General features: G+C 41.0%; 1 protein-coding gene across 1 annotated transcript; it reads right to left on the reverse strand.

Annotated features, from left to right (window-relative positions):
• Positions 1-3,721: 3,721 nt before the first annotated feature.
• Positions 3,722-19,696, reverse strand: LOC119653040 (prion-like-(Q/N-rich) domain-bearing protein 25). The gene is made up of 11 exons (XM_038057496.1): positions 19,547-19,696; positions 14,863-15,155; positions 14,691-14,808; positions 14,453-14,629; positions 9,527-9,649; positions 9,348-9,467; positions 9,009-9,278; positions 8,700-8,819; positions 4,307-4,444; positions 4,106-4,249; positions 3,722-3,977 (listed from the first exon to the last, which is right to left on the reverse strand). Exons 1-11 carry the CDS (start codon positions 19,593-19,595, stop codon positions 3,889-3,891), a joined length of 1,641 nt encoding a protein of 546 aa, XP_037913424.1. The 5' UTR covers positions 19,596-19,696; the 3' UTR covers positions 3,722-3,888.
• Positions 19,697-20,007: the final 311 nt, after the last annotated feature.

The following is a 20,007-nucleotide window of genomic DNA, read 5'->3' on the forward strand; positions in this document are numbered from 1 at the left end:
AGACACGTTAATTTTGTAATAATGACGCGTGAGGGATCAAAGCGCTCAAAGGACCCCCACATTCCTGAGCCTGGCTAGCTCAAAGGCATGCAAGAACGTGTCGACCGAGCACTTTGATGGAGCTTCAATCTTTGCGGGCGGACCTTCACGGTCAATTTCGCCAACTTTTTAAATTTCTGGGATAGCCCTGCCCTCTAGGCCGTTTTCGGCCACTTAGAGTGATCGTCTGATCCTCCTATTGCCCATTAAGTTCATTACACCTGCTTCTCTGTGCCAATTACAAGCATGGTCCTCCAGAGTTTAGTTGGCGTCTTATTCCTTACAGTGTCTTGCTCTATCAAGTTTAGAGTATGAATTATATATTTCACAACTTAGGCCTAGATTTTAAGAGGTTGCTAGTTGGAAGGTACTGATATTCTTCTTTGACAATAGTCCTGCTCCCTCCTTCACTCGACCTATTACGGCAGGGCATAAGCGGATCCATCTTCTGCTGGATTACTTCGAAGTGTCTGGCCAGCACATTGATTCATACGTTGACAATTTGCGTTCGTCCGTGATTATTACCCTAATTTCAGCTGATGACCGCAACGCAAAACTTGCGCTTCAACTGCGTTAAGAACCGAATGTATGAGTGTAAACCAACCGCTTTATGTAGACCTCTATCTTGAAGATCATCGAATCCATGGAATCTCTGGAATACTCTGCTGGGAATGACAATCATCAACGTTAAATGTATGCATAGACAGTACGTATGATACAACTTGGAGCACTATTAGAACAAAACTCTCAGAATTCTTTCGTGGGTGAGGAAGCAGCAAAACTATTGAGAATTAAACCAGACTACCTCAATAGCGTCATAACTAGCAGAGGCAGCTCAGCTAGAAAGTGCCATGCACAAATTTCATTAACAATCAGAGAGAAGTGAACAAATTAGACCCTCAGAACACTTTAATCTTCGAACTTATAAAGTGTAACTTACCTTTAATAAGCGTCAATAACATTAATAATTGCAGTACTGATGGGCTTACTAATCCTAATTACCGCATCAGTATGAGGATTGACATACCACTAGGAGCTAACATTTATGCAGACATAATTCAGAAAGGTTCATGGCGCGGACATTCTGCAACACAAAAAACAAATTAGGATGGATTTTACCCGTCCCAATTGCTGATAGCGGTGCTTCACCCCAAGCCATTACAATGGGAAGTAGAACGAAGTTTGATCAAGTGTGGTTGTTTATAACCGAAGCTGTCATGATCAAAGGGTAGTATAGGTCCTAGGGCGAAACGTGGATTGGTACCCACGATGGAGCATAAAACCTGGGAAACGCCTGCTGAACCAACACCAAACCCTATCTCCACCTCCACGTGGTGACCGCTGGGAGCCCTTTCTTAACGAAAAGCTGCAGACGGAGAAGGATGAAGGCGAGTCTCCTGCGCCTAAAAACAGATCAAATTGTACCAACTGGTCCTCCAGGTTGGAGGTAGGGTAGGGCTGACAACCCTACATGGAAAACAACTTGTTGCGAAGCCACAACAGGAGCCTCAGACTGGGCGGATAACACAGCGACGAACCCGGCAACGACAAAGAAATAATGATTTGCGCATTTTCTCATGGTACGTGCGCCCCCTGTACAGAGACGGAACTGCCAAGCAACTAGCCGATACTCTGTCCCAATATAGGACTGATGCAACGCCGTTGCAGGAGATGCGTTGGACAGGGACCGGTTTCCTGCAGAAGAGTCACTACACCATATATTATAGTGGCCATCCAGTAAGCCATGTACTCGGAGTAGGTTTCTTAGTCAGCCAAAAAATGAAACCTGCTGTTATTGGCTTTGAAAACATAAGCGAACGGCTATGTACTCTGCGCTTGCGTGGCAAATTTAGAAACATAAGTCTCATTAACATTCACGCCCCTACAGAGGAGACTGCAGAGTCGGAGAAGGATACCTTCTACGAGGCAGTAGAACGAACCCTCGAAATCATACTTGGGGACTTTAACAGCCAAGTAGGAAAGGAGCCCATATTCAGGCGATACGTTGGCTCCCATAGCTTACATCAAAATACAAATGATAACGGACTGCGGATTATTCCATTAGCAGTATCACACGAAATGGTTGTTGGAAGTACCTGGTTTGCGCGGAAAGCGGTCCACAAACATATATGGGCCTCTCCAAACGGGACCACTTTCAACCAAATTAACCATGTGTTGATCGAACGCCGCCGCCTCTCAGCCTTGATGAATGTCAGAACATATAGGGGGACAATATAGACTCGGATCACTATCTCGTTGTCATGTTGCCCGGACTTCGGATAATAACACCGCCCACAATCCCCTCTGACAATCAAGTGAGAGTTAACACTGAAGCCATTCTTAACACAGCCCTCCGCAACACCTATAAGAGGTAAATGGGTGCCGCAATAACCGCAGTCAAAAGAGATCCTGGAGATGAAGTATCAAAAAATGATCTTCACAATCATTTGAAGAACGTTATCATTGATGCGACTACAAACATACTTGACCCCAGCCGCAAAAAATCCTCGGCAAGCGATTGAAAAACTGTTGGAATATGGACATCAGTTGCACCATTTTTTAATCGACTTTAAAGCCGCCTATTATAACATAGCCAGGGTAAAACTGTACACGGCCGTGAGAGAATTCGGTATCCCGACGAAATTGATAAGACTGACTAGGCTTACTCTGACCAATGTGGGAGGCCAGATAAAAGCAGCAGGATCACTCTCAAGACCATTTGACATCAACAACGGTCTACGACAAGGGCCCTAGAGAAAGTGGTCCTTGATGCTGAGGTAAATGGGAGGGGTGCGATCCTCTTTAAGTCCACCCAACTACTGACCTATTTTGACGATATTGATATCATGGAAAGAACGACCGGAGACGGACGCACTGCCTTCGTCCAGATCGAGCAGGCGGTGATTGGCGCGAGATCTTGGGCTGCACATCAATGATGACAAGACAAAGTATATGGTGGCAACGTCAGCACCAAAAACCAACCAACCAACAACATCAAACCACACTGGTCAAATGGGAAGAATAAATATAGGAGACTACAACTTGATAATTTCTCCTACTTAGGGTCGATCATCATAACCGATAACAGCTAGAATGATGAAATCCGCGCACGATTGTTGTCAGCCAACAGAGCCTATTTCAGCTTACAAAGACTGTTCCGCTCGAAACGTCTCACCATAGGGTCAAAGCTCTTATGTTCAAGACAATGATCTTGCCAATCCTCATGTATTCCTCGGAAACTTGGGTTCTTAGCAAGAAAAATTGCGAACTCTTAGCCACGTTCGAGAGAAGAATCCTCCGCAGAATTTTTGGCCCCCTACATGAGGATGGCCTATTCCGTACCCTACATAACAATGAAATCTATGAGCGATACAATGAACGTCAAGTTGGGGATAAAATCCGTCTCAATAGGCTACGGTGGGCGGGTCACTTAATCTATATGGATGAAGATGATCCCACCCGGGAAGTCTATAAGGGCAACATCTATGGTAGAAAAAGAAGACGAGGCATACCCTGCCTCAGATGGAGCGATTGCGTAAGTCAGGACGCCAGATAGCTTTAAGGGATATCGAATTGGTGGACTTCGGCGCAAGGCGGGGATGTCTGGAGTTCCTTATTAAGGCAAGCCTAGACCGGATACCGATTGTTGCGCCGTTGATAATGATGAATGAAACAATTGTGATTAAACAGTCATTGATACATTTTATTCTGATTCGACATGAATCCATAGAATGTTCATAAATTGCTCAACTTCAACGAAAAAAAACCAAACTATTATTTAAATATATACACAAGGCATTTTAACTCTACTAAAAATTTGCAAAAGTCTGTTTTTACAATTAAAATAGATTAGTGAACATTATTCCTAGTTGCTGCTGCAATTGCTACCAGAAAAGCCACTATACTGATTGGTGACGCCATGTTTTGTTGGGAAGAATCTGAGAAATAGGAGTTTTTGTTTAAATTTTTTAGTATATTAAAATTGATAAAGGCAGTAAATTGTAGGATGATGATGATGGATATAATTCAAACAGCATATATAATAAAATAAGATTTCATTACGTACTTCTTCCATGTCCAATGCATATTTTCTTGATCTCATCTGTAACGAATCCAAATTTACATTGGCAAATAGAGTTCCGGCATTCGACAAGAGACTGGTTTTCATCCACAAAGCATTCAGATGTACTTTTGCATGAGTCTCCGATCACTAGATTTAAATTAATTCAGTTTATTAGCTTGTAAACCATGGATAATTTGAACCTACTCCTTTTCTCGTGACACTTATCATTGTTTAGGTGACTTGCACTGCTGCACCTACACTCGTTGTTATTGCATTCTGCTAAATCTCCCATAAGCGCCTGACATTGGATTGCTTGAGTGCAGTTACCACAAACGGCAGTAGCTAAAATAAATGAAATTTTGTTAAAATATGTATATAATAACGCAATGATCCTTAATATATATACATATGCACATTTAAATGCAAGCCAGAAAAATCCAAGTCTTCATCATATTAATTCAAAATATAAAGTAACGAAAATCATCATCATCAACAACGGCGCGACAACCGGTATCCGGTCTAGGCCTGCCTTAATAAGGAACTCCAGACATCCCGGTTTTGCGCCGAGGTCCACCAATTCGATATCGACCTACGCCATCGCTCCATCTTAGGCAGGGTCTGCCTCGTCTGCTTTTTCTACCATAGATATATAGACTTTCCGGTGGACTTGAAGAGAATGGGGTCTCTTGCATTATTATCTGCATCGCGGATAATATTTTCTAGGACCAGGTTAAAAAAAGACGCATGATAGAGTACCTCCTTTTCTTAGACCGTTGTTGATGATGGATGGTCTCGAGAGTCATTCTGCTGCTTTTATCTGGCCTCGCACATTGGTCAGGGTCAGTGAGTTTCGTCGAGATACCAAATTCTCTCATGGCTGCGTATAATTTTACCCTAGCTATGTTATTTTAGGCGGTCTTGTCGGCTTGTCGTAGAAAGAAAATCTCATCTGTTGTTGATTTGAAATGAAGCCTCTTTAGTATGGGCCAATAATGTTCTGGTCGTATGGGGCTATTCGGCCGAGCAAGCAAGTGCACTTTGTGATATCTCCCTTTTTATGTATGGAGTAGATAATGCCTCGTTGGCAATCTTCAGGCATTGGTTCGCTGTCCCACACCGTGAGCATAAGTTGATGGTGTAGTTAGTCGCCTCCATATTGAACCAGTTCATCTGTACTTCCATCGGTTCCTGGTGACTTATGATTTTTAAGTCGGTGGATTGCACAGACTGTTTTTTCCCTACTTGGTGGCGGCAGCACCATCTAAGTACTCAGACCATCGCTCCAATATGCCCATTCTGGCTAAAAGCATATTTCCCTCTTTGTCTCCTCAGGATGAGCACCGTGGTGTAAAACGCTTCATCTTGCTGACTTGTTGGTAAAACTACCGTGCCTGGTGCCGTTGCTCCCTGTACTTTTCGAGTTCACAAATTTGTTGGTTATCTCAGACTACATTTTTCTTTCTGTGAAGTCGCTTGTCCACTCTACGAAGTTTGGGATAGCTCTCTGCACGTGCCCGTTTTTTGAGAGTGCAACATTGCCCGGTATGCAGCATTCTTCCGTTCCATTACTGTCTTATGTTCATCGTTGAACCAGTCGTTCCGACTGTTTTTGCGTCTGGGGCCAAGTATGTTTGTGGCCGTACCAATGATAATATTCTTCACGTAGTTGTGAATATCATTTGTTAATGCTTCATCTCCAGGATCCCCGTTAGCTTCGGTTATTGCAGCATCCATTTCCCCTTTATAGGTGATACGGAGGACTCTGTTAGGGATGGCCTCAGTGTTCACTCTCACTTGATTGTCAGAAGGGAATCGAAGTAGTATTGTTATTCGAGCTCGGAGCACATGCCAACGAAATAATGGTCCGAATCTATATTGGTCTTCCTCTATATTCTGACATTCACAAAAGCTAAGAGGTGACGGTTGAATTTGGTTGAAAGTGGTTCCGCCTCGAGAGGCCCACGTATGTTTGTTTCCTGCTTGACTGTTAAAATCTCCAGGTATGATTTTGATATCACACCTGGACAGTAGGTTTCATAGCTGACCAAGAAACATACTCCGAGCACATGGTTTACCGGATGGTCGCTATAATGTATGGTGAAAGGGTTCTTCTTCCAACGCAACTCTTGCAACGCTATTACATCACCCCAATATTGAAGCAGGGTATCGGCTAGCAAGGAGGGCACGTTCTATGAGAAAATTGGCAAATCGTTATTCCGTTTTCTTTACCGGGTTCGTCGTTGTAAAATCCAACCTGCCCGAGGCTCCTTCCGTAACTCGTTTTTCCGTGTAGGATTGTCAGCCCTACCCAACCCTCCTGTTTTAAGTGTGGAAGACTCGTCTTCACCCTTCTTCGTCTGCAGTTTCTTATTAAGGAAGAACTCCCAACGATCACCCCGTTGAGATGGAGATCATGTTTGATAGTAGAGCTGTTGGTGTTGCTGCAGCAGGCGTTTCCCAGGTTGTGTACTCCATCGTGGGTACCAGTCCACGTTTCGCCCCCCCCTTTGAACGAAAATCACAGCGCTCAGTTAGCGTTCGAAGTAATGACAATTAGCAAGGACACACAAATTTTATAGTATAATGGCGAATATTTAGTTAGAATACTTAATAGCAGATAACTCGAAGTTCCACATCTACTACTTTGATGTGTGGTTTCTAATAAAGTATTCGCACACTTTTCTGAAATTCCTATTCAGTAAGGCATAAAAGACTTTGAGGGCTTCAGAGACACTCCAGTTCCAGGATGAGCACGATATGCGTGACTCAAAAGGGTATTGACAGTATTGGAGATCTCTGCAATGAAGAGAAAAGTAGAACTGCAGAAGAGTCTTCGAAAAGATAAGGAGTCGCAAGGTATTAACACTGAGGAACCTAATTTCCAGTACAGTAGCAGTCGACTTTGCTGTGAATGAGTACCGGAGTCAAATCAAGGTAATAATCACGGGCGAGCGCAATGCTGACCACATTGCTTTCTACAATGTACCTAGTGTAGTTTACCTTTACAGTCTTAAATATGCTTCAAGCCCCAGATCCACTTGGATTCTCGTGCCAACGATTATTATTATTAATAAAGCTCTTCACTACCAGCTTATTACAGGGAGAATATTGAATGAACTACAAGAAAGGTCCTAATGAAGTTTATGCAAATAATCAACGCATCGGTTAAATTAAAATAAATTCCTCGAGAATGGAAATTGGCCAAAGTTATAATGATCCCTAAACCAGGGAAAACGTCAATTAAAATCGAATTTGATCGGCTATTCTACCGCCAAGTTATTTGAAAGAGGTGTCATTATTGTGAAGCCAATTCTTATACCAGCTCACCAATTTGGTTTACGTAAAAGTGATTCCACAATTCAACAAATACACAGGATCAAGTATCTAATCGAAGTAAGTTCAAAGCTGGGCGTTTCAGGTATAAAAGCCTATATTACTGCAAAATTGTATGACTCCAGGTTAAACTTAAGGAAGGTTCCCACCCAATTTCCTGAAATCATAGTAATATACTACTAATAACATTATTTGAGCAGATATCGGTATACAAGGCCTAAGCACCTTATAGAATAGTTGAGTAGTTTCTGAGAGGGGATCCGTGAAAGAATGACCTGAATCTTACATCACGAAACCAATCTCCTCTTAGCTCTGAGACGTCACACTTTTTAAGGTTTTATGTAAAACAAATTCTTATTAAAATCGGTTAATGTCTGCCTGTCACATAAACTTTGTTCGGAAATGTTTGTATTTATTGACACAAAATTTGGCGTACAATGAAGGGCGTAGTTTTATCTATATATGCGAAAAGGAGGTGAAAAACTTTGTTTGCCAGATATAGCCAACGAAAGGCCTAGAATAGCACTTTCGAAGACAAATCTTAGTTTTTACTTTGGTTGTAAAAGGAAAGAAGGGGGTTCAAATTTAAACCCATTTTCAATAACTATCCAACCGAAAATCTGAAAGTGATTATAATGATGCCTCTCCCCAGGAAGACCTCAAATTACTCCCTCCACCCCTGCCCATGACTGATTTAATATATTGCAAATCTTCCTTAACATCATTCTAGAATCAATTATATCAGCATAATTTGTAACACGAAACAAAAAAAATTTTGTGCAAATGCTATTATTATTAACAAAGTTACGGTAGTTGAAAATTATCTGTTTTGAGTGAATTTATTGAACTCTAAGACATTATATAATGTGTAGAATGACAGTACCAGATTCAAGTGAATAGCCGAACATACGAGCTATGTGCAAGTGCACCTATTTTATACTCAAATATTCTCACATAAAGCATACGAAGTCAACAAGCTACCTAGTGTCCTGATCTACACCCTTGTTCCATCTGGCGGAGTTTGCCATATCTCTTCTTTCTCTACCAGGAATATTTACCACTAAGGGTTGGATCATCTCCAATATACGGAATAGATGACACGCCCAAAGTAGCGTCGTCTTGTAGAACGCGGCTCAGGAGTCGCAATTTCGCTTGCTAAAACCCCAAGCCTTTGAAATATAAATTTTAAAAAAACGTTCGGCAGGACGAAATTTTAAATTCCATCCACATTTAATATTAGACTCCTGCATCCACTAGGACTTACCCTCCTTAAGACATCCCTTATCAAAATTGACGTATCCATTTGCACATCGGCAAACATTCTCATCACAAACTGAATTTTCGGTCGAGCATTCCTGCGAAGAACGACATTCTGCGCCTAAACCTATCAAATAGAAAAATAAATCCAAACTATTAAGTAATATAAGAAATAGTAGTTAATGAACATTATTTCATTTATTCAATTTTCGTGATAAGAGTAGAACTTTGCTCTATTCTTACCTCTTTACTCTCTATTCTCACTTTACCTTTACTAACAAAAATTTCAGTTTCGTTGCCACTCATAACTACTTACCAGGTATGCATGTATCACCAGATTCTGTGAAATTCTCTTTACAAACGCAGATGTGCTCGTCGGAACAAACTGTGTTCGTTAAATGACATTCAGTAGAGTCCTCACAGTATGACCCTAAACCTTCAGTGGGTATGCACATCTGAGCATCCTCATCATAACTTGCATATTTGAGGCATTCGCAAGTTCTGGGCCTTTCCTCCCTGCAGTGGGACGCCCCGAAGGGGCTGCATTGACTATCCGAAACGCATCTTCCTTCTTCAACGACAATCGCTATTGAAAATAAAATAAATGATAAAATTTGAACATGTTCGGTAGAGATCTCAGATAAATATCTCCTACGTTTTCTGCATTCTCTCAATCCTGGTTCGTAGAAAAAGTTCTTTTCACAAAGACACAACCCACTTTCCGGGTCAAATGAGTTTTGACAGGAATCCTCACTTGGTGCCTTTTCACCCAATTCTGCCAAAAGGTAAAATACATAATCTCATTTATTAGTTTTCATAAAACAGACAAATTACCTGCATAGCATAAATCATCTTCTTCATAATATCCAATCTTACATACGCAACGTCCATCAGCGCAAACGGAATTTACAAGACCATTGCATTCCTGCATGTAGTTTGTGCATCTGTCGCCAATACCTGTGTGGAAAACATACATTACTTTGTAGGCTCCTACCTATGCATCAATAAGAAAAGGCCATATATTTTTTTTTTTGTGAATCGTGGAGTCCTAAGTCCGCATCAACTTAATGCTGGACCGGACCAAATGGAGAGCAACTTACTCCCTCTTTTTTTAGTCCACAGACCCCTCGTTTAGGGCTTAGCACCCAAACTTTAAAAAAAAATGTCAGGCGATGTCGGCTTTCCGGTTTCTTACCAGGGCAGAGGCAAATCGTCAGACGCTGCCTCACGTCTGCCCTGGGAGCAGCGTGACCGAAGCGGCTTGCAGATGTTGGGTGCTCCTTTACATAATTCGCAGAACACGACATGACTACGAATTATATTGAGCGCAAACCGCCTGATTGACCAGAGCTTGACCAGAGCTGAAAATATTTTTTTAGAATTGTGGGGTCCTAAGTCCATCTGCGAGCCGCTTCGTTCACGCTGCTCCCAGGGCAGAGGGTGAGGTAGCGTCTGAAGATTTACCTCTGTCCTGGTAAGAAACCGTAGAGCCGTCATCGCCTGTCATATATGTATCTATATATATTGTAACCAATTTCCCCTATATGGAATATAGCACCTCTACCTTCCCTACACGTCACCGTTTCCGGTTCGCCACCTTTTTCCAAGTATTCCCGAGAGGCTTACACCCCTCCTCTACTATTTTGCGCCATGTGTTTCTGGGGCTACCTAATCGACGCCAGCCTGGGTAAGTGGCTGAGAACAGGGTAGAGTTTCTGGCCGTAATAGCTGTCGCGGATTTTATGATTGCTTCGGCAAAAAGCACCTTGCATCATCAGCAAATTTACTGATTGTAAAAGTTCTGAGAGCTACTGAGAAAATAGTTTTTCATTCGGCTAACAAAAACTTTCTAAAAAATAGAAAACGTCATCCATCGAATCCTCCTCAACAGCAAGTACTACGGAGACCATCGGAGACCTGCAGGCATCAACAACGTACAAAATAAAGTATGGTTCTGTTGACTATGGCACCAGCTGTAGAAAAGAATTCATATTCGCCGGAGTTGTGATGGGAAGGACAGCTCATAAGCGTTTCCCTACGTGCCTAACTATTCCTACACGACAAACAAAAACCACACGTGATTACAAAAAATGCCATCCATGGCGTCAACGCGCAAACCCTGCTAATCATACGGGCCTCTATTAGTTTCGTCATCTTAGACAATGAGGCAAATATGGAGGTACATAGAGAACTTGAGCTTTCTCCGTGGACGACATCCACCAGCATGTGGCGGAATGCTACCAAGCACAGGCGAATGTTCAGCATTCCATCGGCCGGAAAGAGCGCGGTCGACTTTAGTGATACCAAGCACGTCTGTTACCAAAAGAACCCTATAACGAAGGTTATTTAGAAACTGACTCTGTTCATACAAAAAATTCCAAAAAAAAATATTCCCATGACTCGGCAAAGCTGCCCCCATTAAAAAAAAAAACACTTCAAAAAGTCAGCGCAACAATAACCTCATTAGCCCGAAATATACGGATTGGGCTGGACCAAGAGGACTATATACAGACGATTCAACTTCCAGCGCTTTCTCTGAAATATTATGGAGACGGAAAATCATTGCACATTGCGATGGGACTTGCATGCCAAAACTGCCAGGCATAAGAGTGAGTGTTAGTACCGTGTTTGTGATGCAGTGCATTGGTGTGCGCCCACGTGGTTGCGAGCAGATGGCTACGAGCACGTAGCTGTATCTGTCATAACACTGCTGTTTATGGTTTCTAATATCCTCACGGGAAACAATGGCCGAACTATAATACCTTAAAGAATCGTTTCGGATTAAGGGTAATGGATCTTAATAGAATCACTGAGCGAATGATGCTTCAAAATTCCTCTATGGGAAGCTTGGTGAAAACAAACTCGCGCAACATTGTCAGCAATAGATTCATATTTGCTCTCCTAGGAACCGTGAAACAAAGAAGTAGATGCAATCTTCTGGATACATTTTCTGCTGGAATAGGATAGAGAAATACACACAAGAAAAAGTGACATCGGTACACCAAGACATTAGCCATATAGGTCTCAGACCATCGTCCCTACCCGAAAGGTACACAATGAGATTGTGTGCTCCTTTGTCGCTGGGTTTGCTTCTCCTATATATAGTATTCTTGGACTGGACGAAGCGCCCAAAAAAAGTTCTGCATATATACGATGGATCCCGCCGAAATCTTCGGAGGACCATCAAATCAATAATTCCAGTTAGAAATCTTAGAAATCGACATCTTGCTCGAGATTAATTACAAGCCATTTACAATAACCTGCCCTTTTGACTCCGTACGGCGATGCAAACCTGCCTATGAATTAATTAATATCCTCGGAGGTGCAGATGGCCTTAAACCTTAATTATTAGTTTCCTAGTTGAACGACTCTTTCAAGTGGAAATTAATATAGCAACGGTCCTCACGGTGCAGCATCCCTGCTGATATCCTACAAGGAACCGTCCTCTCTGCAAAGATTGAATTATCGCGATCCTTTTTGTTTTAAATTTGTTTTCCAACGCAAGAGAGAAACTGGTTGATTGACAAATTGTCATGTCTATGCCCATGGTCACAGTTGTCATAAAAATGTACTGCACGAGCTGAGGCAGGTTGCATTAAGTGCGTCTTCAGGTTAGCGGATTAAAGCGTAACCAACCACACTTGATGCAATTTTTAAACACGTAAAGCGATATATGCATTCGTTTCCTTTGCATTCTACGTAGAAGGATCAACCCAACTCACAGGATCTTTCCTCGTGGCCTCTTACCACCGTCAATCAATAATCTTCGACAAAGACCAATTCCATAAAAGCGATTACGATGATCAAAAAACGACTATCCTAGAGATAAAAAGAAAAGAGAGAAATTTACCGTGAACTCCATTGAAATTTTCCATATACACGCGCTTGTTTGCCTTTATGCTAGCCAGGCTTCGGAATGTTGGAGGGGGGAGGTCCTTTGAACATTTCGGTCCGCATATGTCATTACATAACGTCACATGTCCTTAAACCGATTCGACCGATGAGCACGAAGTTCCGTGTTGATGTGATTATCAATCCTCAAACAAAATAATTTCGCTTCGGCCTAGTTTACGTCTAAATATAGTATACAGGCGGATTTCACTTGGGTATAATTCGTACTCATTATTCATAAAGGAGCGATTGCGACCTATAGCCACTTTCGGTCACGCTGCTCCGAGGGCAGAGGTTTAATGAGTGGCCTCTGGCTTGGATAAAACCGTCAGTCACTTTTTTTATTATCAGGTTGCAGTGGTCGGTTAAAGGACACGTGAAGTTTTGAATAATGGCACGTAAGGGATTGAAGTCCTCAACTAACACCTCTACACTCCCGACCCAAGCTAGCATAGAGACAAGCAATTGTATGACAAAGGAACACTTCGATGGGGCTTCAATAATTATGCGCGGACCTTCACGATCAACTTCGCCATTTGTTTTTTCTTTTTAGATTTTGGGATAGCTCTCCCCTCTTTGCCGTCTCCGGCCACTAGGATGGTCGTCTTGTGACCGTAGTACTCGCATTTTGTCATTACATGCTTCTCAGTAGGAAACAAAATGGCCAGTGTAACAAGGAAATTGTCTCCGAGTGAGAAGACTTCGCCAAAGACTAAAAGGGACGCCAAATCACCAGGAGATGCACCAAGAACTCTAGGAGTTCCAAAGTAGCAGACTAAGAAAAAGTTACGTTGGCAAAAGTCAGTTCGAGTAACTTTTTCCATATAAAAAAGGGACGAACCTCGTAGCCTAAACAACTGAAATTTCTCTCAATACTTTTAGTTACCGAGGAACTAATCTGTGGATGTAATGGGGACAACATGGCTCGTGATTGGACGGAATTTCTAACAGAGTTTTCAGACTATTAAGGCCAACCCCAATTAGTTTGCTGGCACTTTTTTTGTGATGAAAGGACTAGTTCCTGCCAAACAGAAAAGACTGAAGTTGGTTGTATTACTCAAACCCCAAAAAAACCAACCGGCGTATCCTATTCTTATCGGCCTTATTTGCCATTTAGATACTATGAGGAAGATATTGGGAAGAGTCTTATAGAAGAAGCTGTCAGAGCTATCAGAGTAACAATATCGATTTCGGCGTGAAGAATCTAGACCGCCTTACGAAGCGTGATGCTGCTTATCGTCGAAAATATTTTAAGTTCAGTAAACTGAGGTTGGATTATACACTTTGACACAATTAAGTACCCTTAGTTACCTAATTGGACTGGTCGAGTATTACCTCTTGAAGAGACCCCTATGGAAAAAGGGAGATAAAGGGGCCGACGGAATGCATTATTACTGCACGTATGTGATCGTAGGCCTTGCTTTAGGCAGGAATACATGGATCAGTACCATGAACCAGAGAAATGTAGCTAAGCAACTCATTTAATTGCGCTGAGACTGCGCAGTACGCATAGGCAACCACGGTTAAAACAATGTATATTATCGCAGAAAAGATTCCTATAGACTTTCTAGCGTTTGGGGATTGGATACACGGATCTCCCTTGTACAAAAAAAAGGTTGCGCGAAAGCACTAAGATTACCAATTGACATAATTCTTTACAAAAGCCACAGTGCTTTGAAAGGATTTGTATCGCTTTCAGGTGAATGATGCTCCCGACTGTTATGAATGCATCTCTAACCCGGTATATTCTGATTTGGGTGATGTATTCCTCAATTAAAGCTGGAGGGAATCCATATGATTTTTTAAAAAATACTTCAAACATTTAATACAAGCACAGGAAGAGACTTTTTGCTTATTGCTTTCACTTACTTGCTCGTTGACCTCCAATTTTTTCTTGTGGTTGATTATTCTTTGCGAATCGTTTGCTTCGAATTCCCTCTTCATTTTCCTTGTAAACTAAACCCTCAGATTCACTTTGGCATTTGAAACCTACGCAATTGAATCCAGTTCCTTCACAGTCTGCATTTACAACACAAGGCTCGCCACCTAATATAAAAGTGTATTTTGTTATAATTTATCCTTACAACTTGAGTGTAGTGTAACTTACTTTCGGACTTTTTGCGGCAAATGTTCGTATAGCGCTCATAGTATCCGGCAGAACATCGACAATTCCCATTAGTACAAGACACAGATTGTCGATCATATCCAAAGTAACAATCTGAATCCTGAAAACTCAACACTTAACACATCCGATGGGATACAGGTGATTTCATACTAACCTTTGTACAGGCTTCATTTAAATTGCTATATTTTGAGCATCTACCCTCGATGTATTGTTGTCCTTCAGCACATTGGCAAGTCCCACTTACGCAAGATGTTCCAGAAGGAGAAATTAAACATTGACTGGTTTCTTCGCATTCTTCCCCGAATCTAGCTGCCTTAAGACATCGTGTTAGATCCTCCGAGAAAACATATCCCTTCGCACATTGGCACGCCCCCAATTCAGAACATTCTGTGTCGGTAACTGGACAATCTGCATTGGATGAGCATGGCCAGATGACTCCTTGAGATCCTGGTTAAAAATAAAATATAAAATATAATATATGAGAAAGTATGGATAAGCTGCACGCTGAAACTGAAAACCATCGTAGTAGAATTTCCTCTTAAGGGGAGTGGGTAGCAAGTTTATCCATATGGGAAAACACCTCGCATATTTGACCCTTTTTCTCAAAGAGTACTAGTCCGAATTTATTGAAATTTTGTCAATTTATTCATGAATCTGTATTTAACATTTAAGGTAGAAGGAATGATTCTAAATGTACTCTTTTTTTAGAGCAACATGAAAATTGTGAAAAAATTCCTGCTGTTCTTCCTACTTTGACATTTTTTTTCGGAATGTACGTATTGTATTTAAAATTGTTCTACCAAATTAAAAGAAGAAGCATTAATCTATACCCTTGCAAATTCTAGAACGATTAGTTCACCTGGTTCCGAGAAAAAGGAACATTAATCGGAAAAAACGTGATTTTTCTTTCGATTTTTCGTCCTAGAGTTGTTGCTTCAACTCTCTACTATCCCTGCAGAGTGCAGGGAGAACGATTGTTATCGATTCTACAAGAAAAATCGAGATCAAACGACATATGTGAAGCGCGGAGAAGCGTGTATAAGTGACCCTCAACTCGTGTTTCAACAACTTGAGTTATTTCGCGTCATTTAATAATAGTTTATATTACTTTTTCGCGATGCCCCGAAGCGCACGTGTTTTTTTAAAAAAAAAGAAAGAGTGTTTATGGGACGAAGACTCCAAGAACGCCAGGAAGAGATACCTCGACCTTCTACCCCAAGCCAACACCCGGATCTTCCATTACAGGGTCTGTACAAGAAGTACATCAAAGAGAAATCGGAATCCTCCCTTCCAGAAGAATCGTTTTCCTCTTCCTTCTCGAAAGTGAGCCACCATTTAGAGGAGTACGACAGCTTCGAGGGAAATGAAAATTATAATTTCATAAATTTTTGTATGTAAAGTAATATTTCTTGCAATTTTACATACCAATGCGTTCATTATGTTTCGAATAGAAATTCTCAATAAATCCGTGGGGAACATGGGTTGTTGTATAACTTGTCATGGTAAGCTCGAGGTGTTAGTAATTTTTAGGTTATTGTGGAAGTGTCGCTTTTTCTTTGACTTTGTTTTTGATGGTATTTATATATATTTTTAAGTGGTCAAACCGACCTTGACACTTTGAATGTCAGGTTCGCCTGTGCCCTCAGGTCCTACTGCAGGCAAAACTTTATGCGGCCTTATGAACCTGCCTCCTCCCATCACCAAACATGCTGCATACAGCATCATCTTGGCTTCTGCTGCCAAAGAGGAGGCCAAGGGATCAATGGCGAATGCAGTAAAGGAAGCCGTGGAAACGAACGACACTTCCCTGAATGGTCTTGTCAGTGCGACCTCCATTGATACTTGTAAGGTAAAGGAATCACAAAACCAGTTATTTGAGTAAAAATTGTATACTGTATTTTATTTTAGGTCATTGACGCTGCAGTAATGTCAAAGTTTTGCCATTGCTCTGGCAAACTGAAAAATTAGCATGATGCTGACTGCCAGGCAAATTTCATTAGCTTTAGTAAGGCGATGGAAATTGCTGTGGCCAAACAGATATTTGGGAGGTCACAACAGAACTACAATGTGCGGTATAAAGGGCACCTTGGTGAAGGAAACTGGAAAGGCTTTCTTTCTGTTGTTAAGAGTAACCCGTATGCGCCAGATTTCGAAATACGCAAGTTGGAATGCATAGGCCATGTGCAAAAAAGAATGGGGACCCGTCTTCGCAATTTAAAATCAAAGTTGGGGAAAAAAACTCCAAGATGGAAAACCAATTGGAGGAAAAAACACGTTGACGGATGCAGTCATTACCAAAATTCAAAATGTTTATGGTAATGCTATCCGTCAACCTGAACAATACAATTGAGAGTATAAAAGAAGCAGTTTGGGCAATATTTTCCACATTGCATCGTCTAATAAACACCCCATTCATGGCCTATGCAAACCATCTTGGTGCAGATTTCTGAAATGTCAAAATGAAAATAGTGTGCATGATCATTCAAAACATTTTCACCTGAGCAGGACAGTGATGGATGAAATAAAGCTTGTATTTCGACAACTGGCCCACCCTGACTTGTTCCGAAAGTGTGTTAATGGCCGAACCCAAAACCCGAACGAAAGTTTCAATAATGTCATTTGGGCTCGCGTTCCAAAGACCACCTTTGTAACAAGGAAAACTCTTGAGTTTAGGGTTTATGATGCGGTATCTACCTTCAATGACGGAAATATAACCCGATGTAGAGTCCTTCATCACCTAGGTATTGAACCAGGGAAGTTATGTTGTGACGATCTCAAGAAATCTGACATCGAGAGAATTCAGAAGGCAGAAAGAAAAAATGTGGAGACGTCACAAAAAGCGAGGCAAACAACGAGAAATGTCAAAAAGAAATTGGAAGAATCATATTTGGAAGAGGAAGGTGACACTTCCTATAGCAAGGGAAAATTTTGATGTATCGAAAGTTGTGAATTAATTAAAAAAATTTGTCAATGAATTTTGGTTTCTTTTTATACCTCTTTTCATATGATGTAGTATATCATCATATATATCATATTGTTTCATCACATGTCATCTTTTTAATATGAAATAGTCTTGGTTTTGACTGTTTTCATGGTCCGCTAGCTCACAAGTCGTAACAATTAAATTCAATAATTTTTTTCAAGTACTTCTAGTTGTCGGTTTTGTTTTTTAGACTTATCACTAGATTCAGAACAGCTTGAAAATTTTTTAAGCAAATAAAAAATTTTTTATTTTTTTTCAATTTTTGGTACCCACTCCCCTTAAGACTCAAAGCTCAGTCAACTGTAAGAAATAGACAATACAGCAGTCGATGTGACCTGTTAATCACATACTCCGGGTTTCAATTAAGGTTGTAACCTTGAATGTCGCTTTGTGTGTATTTGTCTCGCTCCTGTTTGTTCATCACTTGCACTGCATTATTTGCAATAATACTGAGAGTAAACTATACTCCCATAAAGAAGAAAATAGAAAAAAGATAACAGGAGTAAGTTAAACCATATCTTTAAAATGATTTTTTCCATGCTGTTCAGCCCTGTGCATTGAGGTTTAAGGGGGCACTCAGATTCATCCCCCTTGTGGTACGGGGCCACTTAAAGAGCTTGTAATTTGTGGAGTAGCAATCTAAAAATTTCGAAACTTTACTGCTACCGAAACACCAACAAAACCTCAGATGGGGACTGATCTCAAGTTCACCCTTAGCTATCGCTTATGATTATGAATCTAGCCAAGGCGTACCACCAAATTCCTGCCGCTCCCGAAGACATTCCGAAGAGGGCTATCTGCACACCTTTCAGACTCTTCGAGTTCATTAAGATGACTTTCGGCTTGTGCAACGCTGCGCAGACTCTCCAGAGGTTCATTCACTCTGTCTTACGAAACTTGAACTTTTGTTTCGTCTCCATGGATGATATCATGGTCGCTTCCTATTCAGAAGCACTTGGAACATCTCGAGTGCATTTTTCAACATCTTCTTGAGGCCGGACTTGTACTCAACGTTGAAAAATACAGATTCCTCCAGGGGCAGGTGAAATTTCTCGGCCACTTAGTAACCTCTGACGGTGTCCAACCTGACCCAGGCAAGATTGAGGCGATTAAGAGTTTTCCACTACCAACCACGGTGAAGGATCTGCGAAAGTTCTTGGGCATGTTAAATATCTATCGTCGTTTCTTGCCCAGGGCTGTCCATCACCAAGCGATACTGAACGCCTACTTGTCTGGAATAAGCCGGTAGGGCTGTACTCCACGCACGGTGTAATGTCTATAGATAGTTCCGGAAGGTGTGGTGGTTTTCGAATCTTTCCGCCTCTATTGAAGAATTTTCATACAGACAGGCAAACACTAAACCGATTTTAATGAGGTTTTATTTTACGCAATACCGAAATCGAAAAAAAGAAAATAAAAAGAACCGAAATCGTGGGAGGTAGCAATAGAATCATCTCATGTATGGTAAGCAGTAGGGACAGTGAAAACACAATCCCTCAAAGTACTCTAGTCATATGTATTTCAGTCAAAAATTTTATAGATAACGTCTATCTTGATAAAATCAGAAATGTAAAAATAGAACATAGTACAATCTGCAGAATGTCTGCATGTAAATTATATGGAAATGCAGAAGTGCTTCAAAACAACAACCACAGTCCGAATTTCTTCCCAGACACATTATCCCTTCTAAATGAAAACTTAGTTTGAATCTGACGAATGCAATATATGTATTTTACATTATAGCACAATTAACGACTATCTGAAAGTAAGTACCCTAGAATGAAAACTACCAAACGATAGATTTTAACAAAAACGGTAAACGGTATGCTGACAACTTCACGAAAGGATACCCTACCTTGTAAACTGCCCACTAAAACACAGGTCACCAGTAAAAACCACTCCATGGCTGCAAACTATTTGAGAGTCAACAATGCACTGTGCAATACTACACCTGCCCAAGCTACGAACTTTGCTACTAACTTTTAGAAACACCTGGGCAGATTAAGATCGAGATAATAGGACTCTTGTGATAACTTCGGAAAGATTGAGCCAGTTGTTGATATGGGCTTGGATGATCAACATTTTTCTATAGTGATTTGATTAATAACAATTTGATTAGATATCCACAAGTAAGGGCAAATTAAATGGGATGTTTGGAGCGAATATCGAGGGGAAAGTTTGAGTGGAATTCGCTTATTTTTTTTCTAAGATTAATATAGGGTGGTTCGGAATATTTTATTTCAACAGAATAACACATTTAATAATGCGGTAGTTTTGTTAAAATTAAGTTAATAATAATCGTTGGGCCATAATCCA

The sequence above is a fragment of the Hermetia illucens genome, chromosome 3, assembly GCF_905115235.1.
Source record: "Hermetia illucens chromosome 3, iHerIll2.2.curated.20191125, whole genome shotgun sequence".
Classification (NCBI taxonomy): Eukaryota; Metazoa; Arthropoda; class Insecta; order Diptera; family Stratiomyidae; genus Hermetia; species Hermetia illucens.

What these genes read in the sequence shown, in the direction of transcription:
- LOC119653040 (XM_038057496.1), bottom strand. Translation starts at nt 19,595, where the DNA reads ATGGAGTGGTTTTTACTGGTGACCTGTGTTTTAGTGGGCAGTTTACAA. An exon ending in TTTAGTGGGCAGTTTACAAG is followed by an intron (nt 15,156 to 19,546) that starts GTAGGGTATCCT and finishes ATTTTTAACCAG; the next exon opens with GATCTCAAGGAGTCATCTGG. An exon ending in AGATGATTTATGCTATGCAG is followed by an intron (nt 9,468 to 9,526) that starts GTAATTTGTCTG and finishes ACCTTTTGGCAG; the next exon opens with AATTGGGTGAAAAGGCACCA.